General features: G+C 41.7%; 1 protein-coding gene across 30 annotated transcripts in view; it reads left to right on the forward strand.

Annotated features, from left to right (window-relative positions):
• Window positions 1–21,621, forward strand: part of ANK3 (ankyrin 3) — a 284,745-nt gene that overhangs the window by 150,367 nt on the left and 112,757 nt on the right. For all 30 annotated transcript variants that reach the window (XM_031060737.1, XM_031060730.1, XM_031060744.1 and 27 more), the window contains exons 5-8: window positions 2,790–2,888; window positions 6,139–6,324; window positions 8,137–8,235; window positions 17,574–17,672. In XM_031060737.1, coding sequence (XP_030916597.1) covers window positions 2,790–2,888; window positions 6,139–6,324; window positions 8,137–8,235; window positions 17,574–17,672 — 483 coding nt within the window. The remainder of the gene's footprint in view (window positions 1–2,789; window positions 2,889–6,138; window positions 6,325–8,136; window positions 8,236–17,573; window positions 17,673–21,621) is intronic.

Below are 21,621 nucleotides of genomic sequence, written 5' to 3' on the forward strand. Positions count from 1 at the left end.
CAGGCAGTGTCAGAGAAGAGACAGTCTTCTCATCTGGCCCAGGATTACCATTCTGTTGTATATAAAGATGTGGGCGTGAAAATAAATGTTTATTAAAAAAAAAAACAACAAAACATTTTAAAGAAGTGAGGGGTGGGGTTTTTTATTGGTCTTTCAAATAATAGGAACAAAATGCTTAACAGGATTGATTTTGAAAATGTTAGTTATTTGTGGTCTATATTTCATGGTTTTTTTCACCTGAGGAAAAGAAATAAATGACTCAGTTCTTCTTCCTTACTCTTTTATACTAGCTCAGTACAGCACTATTTAATTCCAGGAACCATATAACTTAAATTTAAAGAAAACAACAACAAAGTATTTTTAGGTAAAAATCTCCCATGGCTGTTATGAAGTAAAACAAAGCAGAAATATTTGCCATAGTTTTCCTGTTAAAGAACTTAAGATGGGATTGACAGGATCTTTTCAGCTTGTGTTTGAGAACTTGTGTATTCAGCCCTGAAACTAAAAATAATCTGAGATTGTAAACATCTTATATAACTGTATTGTCCATACACCCTAAGGTTTGGCCACATGTTACTCTAACTTTGCCAACGTGCCAGAATTAAAGATTTATTTCTCCCCCACACCACTATGGAGGCCTTTGATGTCTTTACTTGGAGCACCCATGTAACACCCCTGTTGGCCATTCCACACCATTACCAGCTGGGATTCAGCTTTTGAGGAGGTCCCTGGTGCTTTCTGTCACCAAACTGCCCTGGACCAGCTTGGTCTGTGGTGCTGAGCTCCTCTTGAGCTTTGTCTCTTTCCTTGAAAGTAACAGCTCTCCCATGCTGACAGTTCCAGTGTTAGGGCTTCTCTAACCAAATCTTCCTGTCTGTAAAAAAGGCCAAAAAGCAAGCCAGAAATTTGTGCTGGGGCTGAACTTTACACCTCTTCTATTACTATTCAAGGCAATTTTTTTTTTTTCAGACTTGTGGCTGTCTGGCAATTCCAGCCCCTTTCTAAAGAGAGAAGCAAGTGTTAAGTGTGGGGTGGAAAGATATTTAAAACCCTAAAAAAACTTAGCATAGGAGAAAAGGTTCTGCTCTGCCTCCAAATGCTAATAATATTTGGGTTTGAGAATTTCTGCCTATTAATTATTTCGTGAAACCAACTGTTCGGTAGTCTTTCCTGCTTCCTTTCTAATTGCAAATGTTTGAAACTAAAAAAATCATCTTTGTTTCCAGCTGAGTTAGTAAATAGATATAGAATATGCCATGAAATGATCGAATACCAGACTCAACCCCAGACTGCAGTTCACTGCAATAAGTTGTAGTGTGACATATAAATTACCTTAGCAAGTGCTTCCTGGCTTCTCTGTTTTTTAACTAAATAGGATTTTGACTGTATGGTGACTGAACTGTTGGACCTCTGTTCAGGAGAGTGCATTAAACACATTTCTAACTTTGTGCTTGGGCTCTGTGAGCCCTTCTGTGCCTGCTCTGTGCTTGTAGCAGTGCCTGCCTGCACAGAGACCAAACTATCAAATCCTGGAACAGCAGCAGGCCCTGCCACCTGTGCAGGCCTTGTGAACATGTGGCTTCACAGCTGCTGGGTGCCTTGCTGCTGGTGAAGTTCCTCTTGGGTCCAACATCCATTTCCTCCCCAAGTGTCCTTTGTTGTGACCTCCTGTGTGTCCCTGCTGCCGCGTGCTTGCCCTCAGGTCACCTGTGCTGGGTGCTGGACGTGTGCCCTGCCCACTGCTGGGACAGTCAGGTGTCCCTCAGCTGCTCCCCCGCAGCTCAGCCCAATCTCACTGCCATGGGTCTCCCTCTGCATCTCCCCAGGGCCCAGAACGTGGATGTTTTTCCTTTGATGTAGCCATATGGGCAAACTCTTCTCAGCTCATCTGTTTTCAGCCCCATTGGTTTTCTGCAAAATCTAGGTCAGTGTCCTGTGTAACTGTAGCAGAGATTTCAGAAATTCTTGGAACAAAAGGTAAAAAATGCGTTGCCTTAATATTAATCCCAAAAAATTCAGTTTCTCACAGGCTGTTTACAGTTAAGACAAAGACAAAAGGTTTGGCTCTAAGACAAAAGCATTCACCAAAGAAGGAGTTAATCTCTGCAACCTCTAATACTTGTATTGCATTGATTGAAATCAGTCACTTAAGCATAATTTGAGAGATGCTCTAATGTGTTCAGAAACACTAATAAACCTCTGTCTCAAACTGCTGAGCACCAGTGATCCTCACATCTCCTGTGCCTGAAATATGAAGTAGCTCGGTGCCCAGAAGCAGAGTGTGCTCAGAAGGCAGCTCTTTGAGGAGATGGAAGGCAGAAGTAGCTGGCACAAGTGAAAGAGAAGTCAAAGCTAATGGAAAGAAGAGAAAAAATGTCAATTACTCTGAGGAGTCACTGCTCTTGGTTTTCCCACAGACTTGTATTGTATTTCCTTGTCCTGTTTTGTATTTCCAGTGCTGTGGCTGGCTGTATTTATCAGGAATCATAATTCATGGCCACCAAATCATCTGTCTAGATTGATTTTTAGCTTAACTTCTCAACAGATGTGAAAGGAATTGTTCTCACTTAGCTGTGGGAGTTGTATCTGGTCAGCTGAAAGATTCTTCTGTGTCCTTTTAAATAATATTGCCCTTCTCTCATCTTCACTTAAGCCAGTGTAGATCATGCATTAACTCATCTGGGAGCAAACAGTTTTTTCACTTTTCACCTAATCTTCCCTCATTTGGCAGATCTGTTTCATGTATAAAATGTTGGTGGGGTGTTTACACTCTTGTTTTTGTGTTTCAGAATGGCTTCACTCCACTGTACATGGCAGCCCAAGAAAACCACCTGGAGGTTGTTAAGTTTCTTCTTGACAATGGTGCCAGTCAAAGCCTTGCCACAGAGGTAAAAGTTTGAATTTGACACTTTATGAACAAAGCAAAATGTGTTTCAGCAATGAGTTCTGCCAGCTTATATCAAACTAGTCTATTAAATACAAAATTAAAAACGAATAAAAAGCTGTCTCTGTGAAGTGTGCTAATGAATAGAGTTATGGGCTTTTCAGCAATTTAAACTGTCTCTTGCCATTTCTAAAATAAAAAAAAATACTTTAACTAGAGACAGTTCTAAATATAGATGTGTTCTTAGTCATAACTGCTAATCTTTCAGGTTAAGTGCTCACACAGGGAAGCTGTGTCTATAATATAAAAGTTCTCTGTGCTTTTGTTAAAAATAGTGAACAATGAGAAGGGTGGCAGCCATAAGGCAAGAACAACTGTTCGCCTGTGCTTTGGACCAGTCCTGGGAGATCAGAGAAAACCCAGGGTTATCTGGGGCTTGGGCATTTCCTGAACTGCTTCATTACCATGGTGGTACCCTCTCTGTGGCACCCAGTTACCCCAACTGGTGCTGCAGGGAGAGCTTCCAGCTGACAGAAAGATGCAGGATCCATCCTTGAAGGTGTTCTGTGATCCTTCTAGAAGAACACTTTGTATTTCTTTCTTTAAAAAGCAATTATAACTCAAATACAAAATTAATTCTAACTTAAATAAGACAACCTGTGAGGAAAATAAATAACAAATATATTAATAGTTGTTAATGTATGGCATTGAGGAAGGTGTTGAATCTGGTGAATTTTCAGTTGTCATATTACCAATATTTTGCTACCAAACTGTAGAAAGGTATTTCAGTATGTGCTCTCTTTAATATTTATTGAATTCTAATTGCTCTACCAGTACTGTTTCCATTAAGGAAATAATGCTTATTTGGAAAAGGCCTAGTTTTTGAAAAATATGAAATGCACAATTAGTTCATTGCCACTTATACATGATAGTATTACTGTATAATGGTACAGAAAGGAAACCTTATTCCTTATTCCACTGTGAAAAATTAATTGCTAATGGATCAAAACAGTGTTTCCAAAATCACTAGAAGTTAGTTATAACTTGAAGCGTGCATCAGAACCATTTTCTGGAAATATTCAAGGATATGAAAGTCAAGATATACCAAAATAAAATGCATTACATCTGGAAAACTAGTCCAAAATTGTCACTTGCCACTGTATGATCTTCTGAAATGAGATTTTAGAAAAAATTTTGAAGGGGTACTAGGTTTTTTTTGTTTGGTATTTTTTTTTCTTTGAGCACTGTATGTCAATTTAGGTTGAGCTTTTTTCCATCTCAGCTGGATGATAAGGTCCAATCTAATTTTATCCATGGAGAATTTATTTGAAGATAGCAGACTACAAAACAGTGGCACCCTTATTGCCTTCCTTGAGATAGTTGCTTATGGGTTCTTTGTTATTTTCTCTTGGTCTGAGTTTTCTAATAAATCTGATTTCTCTCTATCATTCTAAGTGCAAAAACTTTTTTAACTAAAGGATTGCCACTTAGCTGAGTACTCTTTAAAAGTGACTATTTAATCATGGCATTTTAATCTAATTAACAGAAATAATTGGTTCTATCTCCCTACAAGAAAAGATGTTGCGGGTGTCTACACCACTTTTCTGTGCAGTGGCTGAATTTTGGGATGTGTAAATAGAGCAGGGAGCCAAGGCCTCCAGGGTTGCTGCAGGAAAAGCCCCCATTTCTGCCTGCACAGCAGAGCAATGTTGCCAGAGCCCTCTCTGGGGATGCTCAGGGAGGGTTTTTGGCCTTTGGGGCTGCAGAGCATCTTTCCCACCCCATGGCCCTGTGGCTGTTTCACCCCAGCACTGCAGCTCAGTGCCTGCCCCTGCTGCAGGAGGATGGGGAGCTGCAGGCAGCAGGGAAACCTGGTTAAATGAGCATGAAACTCCTTGGGGGGCAGGGAGGATGCGGTGGCAATTGCTTGTTAGGTCCCAGGAATATCAGTGGTTTTTTTTGGATTTTCTTCTCTTCAAAAATTTTGAAAAAGCTCTTTTTTTCAGGACCCTCCTGTTTCTCATCCTAGACTGAGGTGTTCTTGGTTTTGAAGCTAGAGGGAGAAATTCCATTTTGAAAACATTACTTTTCATTCCAAAAGTTCAAACATTAACACTTCAACTCTGCACTGTTGACATGGAGTGAGGATCTACCTCTTTCTCTGTCACTGCTGCACTTTTATTTCACAGTTACATGGTTTCATCATGTTAGCAGTAGTTGAAAAGTGAAAGAATGTGTTTGCTCACTAAGATGCCATGAGGTTTGGTAATACAGGTTTTGGATATATTCATCAGGAGACAAACTGAATAAATAAATATCCAAAATAGTTTGCCTTTGGGATTTTTTGACTGATTTATGGGTATTATCTTGGACAAAGCTGGATGTGCTCCTGGGTTGCAATGACAGATGTTTGGGATGGAGCAGAATGTAAATGTCAACTCCTTCATTCTTTAGTTTTCTAAGAATCCATAACATAAAATTAAAATGAAGATATAAAGCTATAAATCCCAGACTGTGCTTTTTATGTGTTTGAGGAATCTGCTCCAAAATCTGTTAAACAAAAGCCTTCTGTTTTTCAGGTTTTTTATTCTACACTATTTTGGTTATTAGCAAATCTGAAAGGAAATAACTTATTTTTGTAACAGGATTGTCTATCAAATTATATACCTTTTTATGAAGAGAAATTGTAGTAGAACATCACTACATTCAGAGAATGTGGTATTCTTGATCAATTATTATATTTTAAATGTACATATAAATTATGTTAGAGGGTAGAGCTTGTTTTGTTTGTTTAGTTGTTTGGTTTTTTTAAAAAATCATAAAAATGTAGATTATAATCTGTCAGGAATTGATGATAATTTACTATTGAGACATGATTAGCAATTGTAATTTTAATATTTCAGCTTTTTATACATTTTTATTTAATTAAGCACTTACATAGATAAATATCTGTATAATTAACTCTAAATTTGTGAGTAATTTCATGCTTTTTTTCCTTGAGTCTCAGTCATTTGTATCTTACAATTTTATGTTGTGTCTGGAGTGCTAGAAAGGTGTTTTGAGTATTTGGAACCTTGTTCACCAGCACTTTACTCCATTTTCGGGGTCATTGCAGGGTACTTTTGACTTGCACCGTGTTACTCTGGGCTGAATTTGGGCCAGCTCTGTTCGTAAGGCTGAGATCTCTTGGCTCCCCCTTCCCGCCCTGTGGAAGGTTTGGAGCACACCTTGACGGTGCCCGTTGTGTGTTGCAGGATGGTTTCACACCTCTGGCAGTAGCTCTGCAGCAAGGCCATGACCAGGTGGTTTCCCTGCTGCTGGAGAATGACACCAAGGGGAAGGTTCGCCTGCCCGCCCTGCACATCGCGGCGCGCAAGGACGACACCAAGGCGGCGGCTCTGCTCCTGCAGAACGACCACAACGCTGACGTGGAGTCAAAGGTCAGTTGGGAAAAGCAAGGAGCTTTGGTGCTCTCAGGTGCTGACCACAGCCAGGGGAGATCTCCCTCGGTGTGAACAGTTCTGCTGCAGTTACACAGAGCTTTCTCCTCCAACACCTGATAAAGAATAATGTTTGATTTGCCTCCTTTGTCTCTTTCTCCCCCCTTCCCCTTCTGCTTAAATCAGGGTTGATTTCTCTTGTAGAAACCTTGCAAATGGAAAATAATAAACAAAATATTATTTGAATTATTATCTCAGAAATGAAAGCCACTCCTGAAAGCAGTGGTGAGCCGTAGGTACTGCACAGTTGCCGTTTGATCAGCTGTCTGTGCAATCGCTACTTGGAGAACTTGGGTAAACATGTAACAATTAGCACTCAAAGTACAATTAGCACTCAAAGTACTCGCTGGTTCTGCTTCCACCCTGTGGAGCTTCCCGTGTGTGCCGGGCGTGCTGCCCCCCGAGCTGCCGTGCCCCACAGCCATCACGAAGCTTTCCGCACCCATGTCACCAGTGGTGGACTAACCGTGCATTTTTTCCCCCTCTTTGCTTCCCAATGTGTTAACCTAGATGATGGTGAATAGAACAACAGAGGTATATATAAATATATCTATGCATCATCACTCCTCCATGACTTAGTGCTGCTGCATCATTTCTCCCTCCTGTCTGCATCGCATATTTTAGGATAGACACCTGCTTTAGATGAAATGAAGTAGCATGTGCTAGAGAAGACTGTAGTTTAGAGACCAGGGCTCTCTGCAGCTGGAACCAGAGTTTAAAAGTAAGAGTGAAGCATTCTTGGGAACTAACTGCCATCATAAAAAGCCTGTATTACGTGAGATGGAGTTTTCAGGGATTCTCATGGAGCATATGTTTATCGGATGTTCTAAGAGCTGCAGACAACCCTGTCATGTTGTGCATCCAGGTCTGATTCTAGGCTTCTGCATGACACTTACCTTGATGGTGTCAGCAAATAGAATGATCTGAGAGTGATTTTACAGCTGCAAAACTCCCAAAGCAAGGCAGTGGCAGCTAGCATGGCTTGCTAACAATTTAGAAATGCATCTAGTTCCCATAAGGTTTCATACTTTGCAGGACTGATGGAATTGCTGCATGTTTTAGCATTATTTTAAAAGGAAGTAAAACTACTTAAATATGAAAATCAGTTGCTGAAGTAATTTTATCAGTAAGACATCTTTTAATTAGGGTGGTAACTCGTGGTGTCTGAACATAACCCAGTGTGATTGCCCACAGTGGGAGACTGGTCCTTATGGTGCTAACCCTTGGAAAAAAAACCCCATATTAATAATTTAAAATAGTCTTTGATGTTATTTTGATTTGCATCTACTTTGAATTTACAAAAACCAGTTAGCAAATATCATTAAATGACTTGTATTTGAACTTCTGCAAAGAATCTTTAAGAGATTTAACTTGCAAGATTGACATAATACCAATAGCTATATTTTTCTAGTTAGAAGCTAATTTCTTATAAAAGTCAGATCATTGCTTTAATACTCAAATGTTTTGCTGCTGTTTTCCTGGAATAACTGAAAGTTTTATTCAACTTCTTTTCTTCTAGAATAATTATGTTAATTTTTTTCCCTCCTGCATAGCAGTGTGATTTTATTTAGATTCTCTGAGATACTATAAATAAACATCAGTGAGTGAAAACTAGTACAGAATTGAAGTGATGACTTGCAGCAGGCTCCTGTTACTAGCTTTTGTCAGTGATGTGCCATGAATTGTGGAATGCCAGTGCGATATTTTTTTTAAAGTATCTATTGGTTGTGTTTTGTTTTGTTTATTTTGCAGAGTGGGTTCACTCCCCTGCACATAGCTGCTCACTATGGGAATATCAATGTAGCCACGTTGCTGTTAAATCGGGGTGCTGCCGTGGACTTCACTGCAAGGGTGAGTGTGGAGCCGGTTTTGCTCAGTTTGCTTTGTGGCCACAGCTTTTGCACAGGGGTGTGAGAGGCACCTCCACCTCACCAGCCAAGGGGCCGCACCTGGCTGAGCTGTTCTGTTACCACCTCCGGAGCTCGAGCCCTCCCCTCCCAGAACTTCTGCTTTCGTCAAAAGGAGCTGCTGTTCTCGTGGCTCCAGCCTTGCAAAAGGTGGGCTGGGATCCAGTGGCACAAATGCTTCCACCTGTAGCTGTGACATACGGCAGGAGTGATGTGTCCCTGCTGAATTCTCCTCACCGTGCCGCTGCTTCCAGTGAACATCAGGTGTGGTGGTGAGGAAAGCATCTGTGCTTCCACTGCACGCACAAGAGCCAGGGGATTCATAAAGGAAGTCTGGAACCTGGATGAGTAGGAAATGAAGTGAGACCTAGGAGTGGAGTCCATAGTGTAAGCAGAAGGAAGTCAGGAAGCAATAGAGGGAGGTTAGAGTTGGGAGAGCAGGGGAAAAAGCCAAACAGATATGGATAGGGATACAGCACGAAGGATAGGGGTACAATATCAAGGGCAAGGAAAGATGGTGGTGCCAGGCACGAGACCAGATAAATTAATAAACCCCAAAACAAAATAAACTGAGGCTCTGCAAGGCTTTGGCTTACCAAACCTTACCCAGACAAAGCCAGGGAAGAGATGTGGTGGTGATCCAGGACAATAGGGAGATAAAATCAAGGCATTCAAAGTGAAGGCAAATGCTGATGTAAGAGTAAATAGGCATAAATTGGCCATGAATAAATGTTGTCTAGAAATTTAGGTATTTCATATTACATCTTAGTAATTAATGTTATTTAATTAATAACTGCTTAATAGTGAATGAATGTTAAATATAACTAATGAGTTCCTGGAACAATCTTTCAATTAAATTAGGAAAAGTTTAAAAAAATCCAGTGTAAATTCAAGATTATATTTATGGGGGGAATTATGTCACGTGGATAATCCAGCAGCTCCTCTTCTGAGATTTTGATCATGTGTTATGTTTATTGCTTTTGCAAGAGGAAAAGTACTCCAACACTGCTTAGAGCATTTGCACAAAGGGAAAAGTGAATTTGCAGTGTTCTACTTCATATAGTTTGTATGGCTAAAAACTTGAATGCTTCTGTAGTTAAGGCACATATTTACATGCAGCAAGGTTTTTCTGACCAGCATTGCAAACCCCTTGCTCTGCTTTCACTGGTAGCATTGACCTCTGATTTCCAAGTCCTTTAGCTGACCCAAGTAGAGCATTAAGGCATTTCATACCCCATCCCAAGCTTTGGCATTGTGGAGTTGATAAGCCCTAATCACAGAAGCAGGGAAGACAAATGGGGTCTTGGGTCAAGTCTTTCCCACTCAGAAACAAGATTAGGGATTAGTAATGCTACTACATTAGCAATTAGCAGCATTTAGTACCAGTGCTCTAAATACCATCTGCCTATGCTTGTTTTAATGGAATAATAAGTCTTAGGCTTCAGCAGCTCTGTTTTGGATTAAGGGCACTTGTGGAGAGCACATCCAGAGTGAAAAGGCCATTCTTGCCTCCTCCTCAAGATCTGGACATTCTAAATTCTGCCTCCATTGGTTGTCATCATCAGACAGAGTTCTGGAATGGCTGGGGTGGTGGAGATGCAGTGACATCAGCCTGAAGGGGCTGTGGCTCAGGCAGCACTGAGCTCTTGTTGGTGCTTGTGATACAGGGCAGGGGCATCCAGAGAGAGAGAGCTCATCTCCACTCTGTGGCAGTTGCAAATCTAGATAAAGTTGTTGTGACAGAAAGAATTGTAGCATAAATAACAGTAATATGGAGCTGAATTTTGTTCTTTAGTGCTTATCAGGCTGCAGGGGATGAAAGCACTGCACAGGAGGATGGGTTGGGTTCTGGCAGAGCAGTGGATTTGTAGGCTAACAGAGCCTTCCAATATCTTGATAACTTCCAATTATCAGCACCAAGTAGCAGAGCCCTTGCTTGATCCTTGATTACCCAAATTGCAAAACAGGTACTGAAAATGACCCACCTGCTCATTGCCACCTCGTGGCCTCTTGTTTTAATTTCTGTCAACACTATCCACAGTCTGCTGTCTTCCGTCTGCAGGAAAGGCCCTTATTTGAGTTGCTGACAATGTGAGATGAGCAACAGAGCAAAGATATGGAAGGGTTGTAACCCAAATAAAATATTACCATATGTACTGTAGCTTTCAGAAGTGTAAAAAGCAAACTTTTAAGATGGGGTGTCAAATGCACTTTGTGCATTTTTCCTTTATTCTTACTAAATAAATACAAGTTAGCACTACTAGTCTATCTCTCAGTTTATGTTCAGACTTTTCAGGAAAGCACGAATTCTAGGGAGGGATTTGAACAAGAGAAGAGGATTATGGTAACAAAAGAAGCTTGTGTGAGCAGGGTAATGTGAAGCCAAATGTGTGACAAATAGCTCTCTGCCATCTGCCACTGTCAGTGTAGTCAGGGAGGGGAAAGGTGGAGGAATGTGAATGGATGTGTAGGATGAAGGCAGAGCTGCAAGGCCAAGGGCAAGTGTGGTGAAAGGATGTAAGGAAAAGGAGGGCAGGCCTGTGGCAAAGGAGATCTCCTCAGCTGCTGTTCCCAGCCAGTTTCCAAGAGCCCTGAGGGAAGGAGGAGGCTCCAGCAGGGAAGGCAAGGAAGGAGATGAGCTTGCTGCTGGCTCTCAGTGTGTGGGCAGGAGCAGCAGTGGTGCTGTGCTGTGAGTAAATGATGTCCCCAGTGATATTCAGGAGCAGCTGCTCCCTCAGCCCCGCTGGTACACACCTGCCTGCCTCTCAGCTGTCACATATTCCCTTGGTCCCTTCTTTCACTGCAGCCAGGGGACAGGCACAGCTCCAGCAGCTCTTACAGGTGTCACAGTGCCTGCCAGCCTGTGTACCTGCTGACTCTAGAGGCTGGGGCGTTGGAAATGTACCTGCTTTTACAGGTTTGCACTCCTGCAGTCCAGTGACTGATGCCCTGTCAGCTCTCCCTGTGAGCAGCATTAGCACTTCTGTGTCTGCTTTCTCCTCTTGCCTTGCTGCAAGTGCAGGGAAGGTGGCACAGCAAACTCCCCATTGGGATGGATGGAAATAATTTCAGTAAATCAGCTTTTGATGCCCTTTATTCCACCTATAAACAAGGAGGCAGCTCTGGGAGCCATCCTAACCTCATTCCAAATGAAACAAAATCTCCTTATTCAGCTGGATGATTGCCATTTGGTAACAAAGCAAAAACAATCATTCCAAATGGCTCAACTTCTTTGGCTCAAACTCAACAGAAAACCTGTCACAATTACTGGCAGGGTATGCATTGCAGGGTAACAGGCATTTTATGACTACTCATCATCCTTTTCCTGTAGTACATTATCGTGTGTCCAGCTTCTCCAAAATACTTCAAATACTTCATTGCATCACCATATTTCCCTCTTGCTTAAGTGGGAGACAATCACACAGAAACTGAAGAAGTGGAGGAGGAGAATAAAGGGTAACTGAGGGTGAAGTCTGCCTCCTTTCTTGGCCAGATGAACAGTTTAAAGCAGTCACTACTTGGGCTTTGAAGGATTACAACACCTCCAGGCACCCTTTTCTTAGCTGACAGTGTGATGACTCCTAGTTACGAGCTGAAAGGTAGCCAGATACATTTAAGTGAATCTATTTTATCAATTTTTTCAACAGGAAAAACGAATTCCTGTCATTTTAAAACTATTGTTTATCAGCCACTTGTGCCTTTAAATCAAATTGTATCAGATGTCTTACCTAGAGTTTTAATGATTTAATGGAGGTGTTACCTAGGGTTTTAATGATTTAATGGAGGTGTTTGGAATAAACTGGGAGTTATATTTAGGTAAAAGTTATCTTTTGAGGGTTCACACAGTCTTCAGATCGCCTTCTTCTATCTGAGATGATCTTCCAGTGGAAAGATCTGTTTAGCCCAGGTGAGTGAATGCCTTTGAAGCTCCACCTGTCTCTGAGGAAAACAATGCTTAGGAAGGAAGGAAGGATGAAATTCTCAGCAGCTTCCAGAGCAACAGCTGAAAGAAACCTCTGTGACCCCCACATCCACTCTGTGCTTGAGCAAGTCAGAAGGTGGAGGCAGCCAGGGAATCCTCTGTGTGCAGGTGACCTCTCCCTGTATCTTTCTTGCCAAAGCAAACAGGAGGAGCTCCTCACTGTGCCATAAAACTGCATCCAGCCCTGGGGAAGCCTTCCTGATCCACAGCACTCCTTATCCTAGAGTGGGCTTTGCCTGCAGAAAGTTTGCTTACTGGAAGGTTAGGAAAGGATTTGGTGATTTTGAGGGTGGTGTGAGGACAACATGCATTAATGATGACCCTGAGGCTGAGTAGCAGAACACCATTAGCCCATCAAAAAGAGAGGCAATATCTAAGTGACAGTGGCATAAGAGAAAAACATCTTTGTTTCCCCAGTGGTAGTTTGCCATAAGAGCCCCTTTCTATAGTCTTCTTTGTTTTCTTCTAGGATTCATTTTATACATCTCAACCCTGAAGAAAGTTAAGTGTATAAGCACACAAGAACTAAAATAGCACATTATAAGACTTACTGGCATTAAGAAGAGAAGGAAAAAAGCTGGAAAATTGTGTACTGTTGAGGGTTTCCTGGAAAGCATCTGATTGTGCATTTTTATCTTTAATTTCTGAAACATCTATAGAAGTCTCAGTGATCCCAGTGACTGCTACTCTAAGACTTTTCTCTGCAGGAGTTGTGCTGTGTTATAGCTCCAGTTCTGAATTGCAGAAAAATACAGGGGAGGATATTGGGTGTTTTAACATACAAGGTGTTGGTGCATAATTGCATGTGAGAATCTTCAAAAGCACACCACAATCTTCCCATACCTCCAGGATCTGGTAATAGTGTTGATAACAATGCAGTGGTGCTGCTGACAATCCCAGTATGCAAAACCCACCATGATGCTCTTTTCTTAAAAACCTCTAATGCTGGAGGGACTGTATAAGAAATTTTTGTTGTAGCAGTTTGGCTGTTTTCAGCTTCTGTGAAAGCTGAAAACACATTCTGTGTCAATATTAAGCTCTTCCTAGAGGTTGCTCTTAGTTGAGGAGTGAGAAGAACTGAAAAGTTTTTGAGTTTTCTTGGGAAGCTGTAGATAGAGAGCTGCAGCTGGAAAGGCTTGGTGTTCCCTCTGATCAGGCACAAGCAAAGGCCCCTGATTGTAAAAGCAGGTCACTCCTCTCCCATTGGATTTCTTACACATTCTGTGTCAATATTAAGCTCTTCCTAGAGGTTGCTCTTAGTTGAGGAGTGAGAAGAACTGAAAAGTTTTTGAGTTTTCTTGGGAAGCTGTAGATAGAGAGCTGCAGCTGGAAAGGCTTGGTGTTCCCTCTGATCAGGCACAAGCAAAGGCCCCTGATTGTAAAAGCAGGTCACTCCTCTCCCATTGGATTTGTGGATGTTGTGTGGCTCTGGAGGAGGGCACAGGCCCTGTGTTAGGGGGCTGCAGCAGGCAGTGGATGGGGACAAAGGGAAAACCACCATCCACAATCTGTGGAGTGTAGAAGAAGTTGCATGTACCTAATCCATGCCATTTGAGCTATGGACAGCCTCAGAGGACTTCAGGTCATTTGTCCCAGGAAATCTGCCAAGGAGAGGAAAGGCTGTGTTCTAGTTTATAATCCTGTGACCATTTTCGCCATAGTTTTAGCTTGCTATTCTCACAATGATGTTTCCTATTCCCTGTAGAATTTATTAACTCACAAATTGGACCTCAGTGTGAAGGGGTCTGCCTGAGACATTACCCAGCGCTGGATATTTCAGCAAGGGCAAGCAGCGCTCCAGCAGGAACTCTGGATCTGAACCACATAATTTAATGGCAACTTTTGAAAGGCATTTCAGCTTTATTACTGCAGGAAAACATCTTCAAAAATTTCCTGATTTACTATTCTATCTTAAGAACAAAGGGAGAAATTTATAGAAGATCAAACGGATAAAAATAGACTGAAAAGACAGCAGATGCTGTTGATACACTGAAGAATTCAGAACCTTACATTTGGTGGCTATTTTGTTTGCTGATACCACAGTTTTAGTGTTAATAAACAACACACAAGTTGCCCATATTATTAAGCTTTTTTAATCTCTTGTTTCTTGTGACAAGTACAAATAACTCCATTTTGAGTTCCTTGCTTTACATTTTGTCATCAGAAGAATTAATGATGGTGTTGTCTGAGGCTTTTTCACTTCTCAGTTCATGTTCTTAATTGTGAGATGAGAGATGGGGAAGGACCACACATATGAAACTTCTAGCTGTGATTCTTTAAGACTTGATACAACAGAGTGTTGACCAAAGCCAAGTTTCTTGGCCTGAACATCAGTGTGCAATTATTCAAACATTCAGATAATGCATCTCTTCCTTCATCTGTTTGGAGTCAGAACTCTCAGCCAGCTGAATTATTACTTAGCATTCTTTGCTACCAGTAAAAGCTTAAATAGCTAAACAGCAAAATTAAATTCTGAATAGAGACTTGCCCCCCCTTTTTTCCCCCTTCTTTTCCTCACAGTGTTTTCCTGAGATGTTAAGGGTGAAATAGGTTAAAAGTGTTTTTAATTCTTCATCTCTTAATTTTTTTATGAACTGTCTGATCAGGTTAGTAAAGTACAACAAAACCTGCAAACTCCTTCCAAGGGAATGAGTGCTCTTTCCTAGGAAAGAGAAGCTCTTTGGTCATCCATAAGGACAGATATTACACTGGACATATAGAAATTAATTTGCTTGATTCCTCCTGTTCCAGTAATTATTTCTGGGAAGCTGTGTGTAGTTGGTTTTCCTCACAAAATTTTTTTGGTGCAATCACATTCTTTCTCCATCCATCTCTTTGTAATGTGAACTTGCTGACTGTTTTCAACCAAAAGTAACTCCAGGTTTCAAGATGCTAAAGACAATAAATTTCTATGTTTTTTGTAAAGACAGGTGATCACATAGAGCAAAGATGTATTGCTGGCTCTCGAGCTCAGCCCTCATTCAGTGCTGGAGAATTTCCTCACATTTCCAGCCAGCATGATCGCCCCTGTCAGAAGCTGAGAGAGAAATATGCTGTCCTAATAGCTTTGGTAGCAATCCAGAAATCTGAATGTCATTTGAACAGGACTTGGTTTTGAATGTGAAAGTGGATATTTTTCATTTTTTCCCTGTTGCAAGCAAACAGTGTCACCTAACCCTTAATTGCTAAGGGGTCAACTTAATTGCTAAAGTCATCTTTTTTAGTTTTGAGCTGTGTATTTGCCAGCACTCATCCCTCTATTCCGGAATCAACTCTCCTTCATTCATGGCAGCAGGAGCATTGACTGGCAAATAATTGGATCCAGAGTGCACATTCTTGTGTGGTTATGCCCTCCCTTGTGCTGTACTAGATTCAGCTTAGTGTTGAGATGAATGAGTACCAGGCTTCTAACAGGTGTTTGTCTTGCCTTTTGCTGTCTCTTCTGCCTCCATTTCTTTCTTGATGCTTGGAAAACGCTTTTCTTCTTGTCTATGTATGAGGCAGTAAATTATTAGTACTAAATTATTTTGATGTATTAACAGGGCACTAGGCTCTGTTAGGCTGAGTTAACCTCTTTACCCCTTAACATCAGCAAGTAGAAAAAGATGTTTCTTTAATCTAAATTACCTGCAGTACTCTTTACTTGAAGACACAAAAGTTATTTCCTTTACCATTTTTTTCTTGGGAAAGTAGAATTCATCTGTCTCTCTCTCTGACCTCAGTAACATCTTTCCTCCTGGGAAGAGAAAAAAAGCAGAAAGTATCTCCACATAATTGTTTTTCTCCTTTATTTTCTGTCCTCTTTGTGACTGCTACAGGAATGTAGTGACCCCATATTATATCCAGTGTCAGCTCCCAGTCAAATAGAATTAACTCTTTTTTTGAAAACCATCTCACAGAAAATTTAAGTGATCACATAGTTTTACCTCCCTGAAATGACTAGACATGCTGCACTTTCTGTTTTACTTTGCTTTTTAAAGGAATGAGAAGCTACCCTAGCACAACCATCACTTTGATCCTCTAACGATCATGAATATTGTAGGAAGTATCTCTGTCATTTAACCTTGCTAACATGTATTTTACCTCTGAGATAACATTAATTAGTACTTTCTAGTAGCTGTGAGTTTGCTTCATAGTGAAATTTTGTGTAAATGAAAATGTAGCAGCTGCATGAGGTACTTGGTGTTATGATTAGGCTGTGAGTCAGCTCGTCACAGCTGAGAGGGGATCTTTTCTTGGTGCTGGCTCTCCATCACTGCACTCACCTGTGCTGCTGAAGGCTCTGTTAGCCAGGTCAGACAGCCATACCCTCCCTGCTGCTCAGGGTGCCTTTGATCCAGCCAGCCACAGGACACTGTGTGTGCTGCATTCTGCTGGGTGCCAGGGCTGCTGGCTTACACAGCCAGCTGTTTGTGCTGCCCCCAACACCCAGGAACACATCCTTTACAATTCTGTGTGTCTGCATACCCTGGCTGCATGCTCTGTTTAGATCCTTTTATTTTTCCTTGGCTCCATATGATCAGATGCACACAGGACGTGGCCTTCATAGGGCACAAGATAAAGGAGTCAGCAGAGCATGAAGAGACAGCCTGGCTGCATCTTGTTAGGAAGTGCTGCCTGTGTGTGCTCAGAGTGGGTTATGTAACTGTCCTGGATGTGCAGCATCCCTGCCTGTGCCAGCCTGCCAGGCAGCACTCAGGGCAGCACACACATTTCTCTGCAGCCCCACTTCCAGCACGGTGTTACGCCCATTAGAGGAGCAAATTGAGTAGGCAGAATTAATGGTGGAACTGAAATGAAGGTGCTTGCCAGGCTTTCAGGGCTTGCTGGTAATGTTCAGAAATAAGTAATGCTGGCCTCTCATAATTGTTGTATGAGATCTGCAGATATAGTGGTTTTGCTTATTTTTCTATGGCTCCTACAAGGCCAGTGAAGTTGAGGTATGAATCCTTATCACTACAGGCTCCTAAACATCCACATCTGGATTAAATTGCTAAGATTCAGTAAAATTGCATAAGTTCAACCCTTAAGCAAAAGTTGTGAACTGAGGCATAATCGTGTCATCTTACAACTCTAACAACAATTTGACTTTTGTCTTCACTGTGTGTATGTTGAGATATCAGGCCAGTAATTCACATGTGAGGTTGAGCACAGCTTCCCTTTGCTTTCATGCTCCCAGGGAAACAAACTGTGTCATGATTTAGCAAATTTGGCATACTTCACTCTGTGAGCAAAACAAAAATGGAATTCATGAAAGACAGACATATGCATATTTATTTTCATGTTGTTTTCTTCCACAGAATGATATCACACCGTTGCACGTTGCATCAAAAAGGGGAAATGCAAATATGGTCAAACTCCTACTTGATCGAGGAGCTAAAATTGATGCCAAAACAAGGGTAAGCTCAAGTGTGAGTGCTGTGAGTGGCTGTGTGGAATGACTGCCTCTGACCTGTGTGTTGCTGTAGAGCTTAAATCATTCATCTTCCCAGGAGGCTGCTACAGCTGCACTGCATTTATTTTTAATGAAATTATTGCAGTAGGATACTAACATTTTACATCTCTTACAGCAGTGTGTGAAACACCAAGGATGACAAAGCCCAGAGCCTACCATTTTCCATGTTTCCTTTCCAGTGTTTAATTAGGAGCTGCTTTTATCTACTTGGGAGTAGAGGTGAAAGTACAGGAACATGCTAAAAGACAAGAATTCAAGTCAGATATTTCAGAATTTGAATGCCAGCAGGGTAACTTTGAGCTGCAGTGTGTGTTTGCCTGTCACTATCCACAGGCAGTGTCACAGGGTGTGCTGTGGCTGATGATTGTGCTGCAGCTCAGGCTCTGTGTGGGATTTGTCAGCACATGGGTGGGGCACAGGGATGGTTTCCATGAGGCTGACACCTAACTCAGTGCCCTCAATGACTTAGAAACTCAATGCATGTGGTTATGTCTAACTGCTGAAGTTAAAACCCAACTAAACCAGGGATATTTTATTTACTTACACAGCAGAAAAAAAAAAAAGAAGGAAAAAGTTCAAATGTTTGGAAGTAAATTGTAAATCTGGAACTAGTGGTGCTGTGGGCTGTCAGAGCAGTCTTTGCAACGCACTCCTGTGTGTGCAAGGCAGCTCTAAAGAGCTGTCCCAGTAACTTTCTGTCTGACAATTATAATTTTCTTGACATATTAATCACGTCTACCTTTTCCATTTTGAATTCGTCTGTATACATTCTACCATTCAGAATCATTCTAAGCAAAAGAAATGAATAGCCTAAGAATAGTTTTTCTACAGTTGTGCCTGTATTCACAGGTTTTTGTTTGGTTACTGTAGTGCCTGAGATTTCCTGCAGTGCTTGTTAGGCACATTTGTGTTTTTGTTCTCTGTTGAATTCAGAAACTGGGTCAATTTATTTTGTCATCTCTTCGTTCTCTCCACATGTTCTTCCTTATTGCTTCTATTTTACCTTTAGCAGCTGACGGTTTATTTCTAAAATGTTTAAGTTCTTTTCTAGTTGGGCAACAACATGGAAGAGATGACTCCTCATGGTTAATGTGGACAGTGGGTATAGTTCCTGGACTGAAATTCCAGCCTCCTCTGTGCCACATAGGGGTACCAGGATTAGGGGAGTGCTTCTGCCTTGTGGTGGGGAGGGACACTGTTTGGTGGTGTGTGACAGATGTGCATTTGGTCAGAGCAGGGAGGAGGGGACTTGGTGGGGGATTAGTTGCTTCCCTCTGCAAGTATTTGGACGGCCCACTGCAGTCCAAACCATTAGGGACCAGTACTTTAAATAGTTGGAGTCAAGTTAGTTCTTTCAGTTAGGAAAATTCGTGCTCTGCTTCATTTCCTCTGTCACAAGCTCGGGGTCAGACACTGGGATAATTTATGTAACTAAAAATACAGGCTGGGACGGAAACAGGATCTAGGAAGAGGGCAGAAGCATTAACAGCTCCTGAGGCTGGCACAGCTTCCCACTGAGGCAAAGGCAGCGATGAGTGTGGCTCACGAAGCGCTGGCTTGTTTTTCCTGGTCTTCCCCAGAGACTGCCTGCTTCCCCAGCCACCCATGCTGTGCAGAGGCCAGGAGGGATGTGCACAGCTCCTGCTGGACGTGTGTCACTCACGGCTGTGCTGGCTGGCGCTGGCAGGGGCAGCTGTCCTGCAGTCAGGGCTGGGTGAGGCTGCGCTCCCGGCGCCTCGCACCCTGCAGGAGCCCCAAAGGGAGCAGCACCAGCAGGGCTCAGACATCGGTACCAAAAGCCAGAGAAGGCTGAGAGGTGCAGGGTGAAAAAAGGGCATTGTTTCAGGAGAGCCTGCCTGGTTCTCATATTCAATAGCAAAGATGAATTGCTCTGAGCTGGCACAACACATGTTCCTGCTAAATCTCTCCTGTTGTTCCAACCTGACCCAATGTTGTTTTCCAAGGCTGAGCAATTAAGATATGTCAACTTTACAGATATTCCTTTTTTTTTTTTAATCACTATTTTTCTTTTCAATGTCCCAGATGTAGAATGGCCCTACAAAAATACAGGGTCTGGTCATATCCTTTACAACAGCATCACCACTGCTGAATGCATTGAAAGGCAAAGAGCACCTGAGGCTGTCTTTTCTGATACATGTGTCAAGCCCTGCTTATCAGCTGGATGCCCAGGCACAGCCCAGCCTTGTGTGTTCTGTGAGGGGCAGGTGCTGAATGCACACACAGCTTGATAACAGGTGGGATTTGCATGTGAAAATAAGTGAGTCTCCCAGTGCCATATTTATAAATGTGAGACCTCTCTCTTTTTTTCTATTTCTTTCTAAGACATTAACAGAATTTTCGTATGTAAGAGATAAGCGGATTTTTTTTCTATTAGGATAGTTTTTTTTATCTTGGGCATTATGATATATTTTAATTCAAAGATTGATTATTGAAGACAAAATGCCTCCTTAAAGGTAAATGGCAAAGGTTCTCTACCCTTATGAAAGGATTAAAAAAAAAAATCTTGAAATTTCTGGTGTCTACTGCACAGGAAGAGAAACTCTTAGACCTTTTTTTCTCCTGTTTCGTGTCTGTATCTCACCTTTAAATGAGAATGCAGAACATACTGTTTTGTGTTGTTGACCAAACAGTAACAGAGCCAGGATTTGCTAGTCTGACTCTTAGATGGGACAGATTTATCTATTCAGCTGGCATTTTGTTCCTGCAATCCATCCTCTGTATGGGATACTGGAATACTCTCCACATAATGCTTTTTTTTATTGTTCACAAAACAAGTAATTTTATAGATAAAATTATGAAAAGCCTTTCCTGAGCAATAAGTAAGTTGAGGTAATGATTTCTTTTCCTTAGTCATTAACATAAGCATTTGCATTTGCTGCTGACAGATGGTCCAGGAAACTGCAGTGCTGAAGTACTGCACAAAAGGTTAACACGAGGGGCTAAATCCTTATCCTGTTTAAATTACTCTAAAAGTAATCCAGGAGCTCCCACTTTCTCTGGATTCATTAGGACTGGGATTTGATGAGCACCATTATACTCTTACGCACCTGCACACTGTAGCTGGGACTTGAGAGAACATGTGAGACACATCCCAAAAAAATGTTAAAACTATTTTGAGACTCAGACAAGCTTTTTTTTTTTTCCATTTTAGTTCATGCTATGTTGCATTGTTTATTTTAACCAGCTGTTCATCTTCCCTCTGTTTTCTTTTTGTGTGAGATGTCTAGCAACTGGTATTTGGGGCTGGGTACTGACTTCCTAAGGGTACCCCTCAAGAACTATGTGCTGCCAGGGCAGCTTTAATCATTCTGGTTTTTAGCCAAGATTCTGGGCAAAGGCCTGTTAATGCCTCATGTAACATGTTTACTGAATGTTGCCCTAATTATGTTTTTTCTGTCTTCCAGAAGAGACTTTAAAAAGTAAAATTTAATTAGAGAGGTTGATTAAATTAGCTTGATTTGCTTTGGCTGTCTAATACTGTATATGCCAAAGTGAATTTGTGTCTGAAGCAGGCAGCAAGCAAGTTTTAGCCTGGATTAACAGTAAGTGTTTTTAACCTTCATTCTACTGATTTTGCAGCTAAACAACAGGCCCAGCACTCATATCTGCATGAAAACATGTGGGATATGCTCTTGGAAGATGCATCAGATCATGCATAAGCTGCTCCAGAAAACCCACATGTATTAAGATATGATACAACTGCAGTAGCCCTGCCTTGGCATTCTGAGTGTGCTTTGCACGAGCAGGGAGGGCAAACCTTGTTTGTTGCCCTCTTGCCCAGAAGGGGCAGTTTGCCATGGAGTGAAGAATTCAGGAGAGCTGGAGCGTGGAGTGGGACAGAGCCCTGCTGGGCTGAGGAGTGCATGGAGATA

Source organism: Geospiza fortis, unplaced genomic scaffold (assembly GCF_000277835.1).
Source record: "Geospiza fortis unplaced genomic scaffold, GeoFor_1.0 scaffold92, whole genome shotgun sequence".
NCBI classification, from domain to species: Eukaryota; Metazoa; Chordata; class Aves; order Passeriformes; family Thraupidae; genus Geospiza; species Geospiza fortis.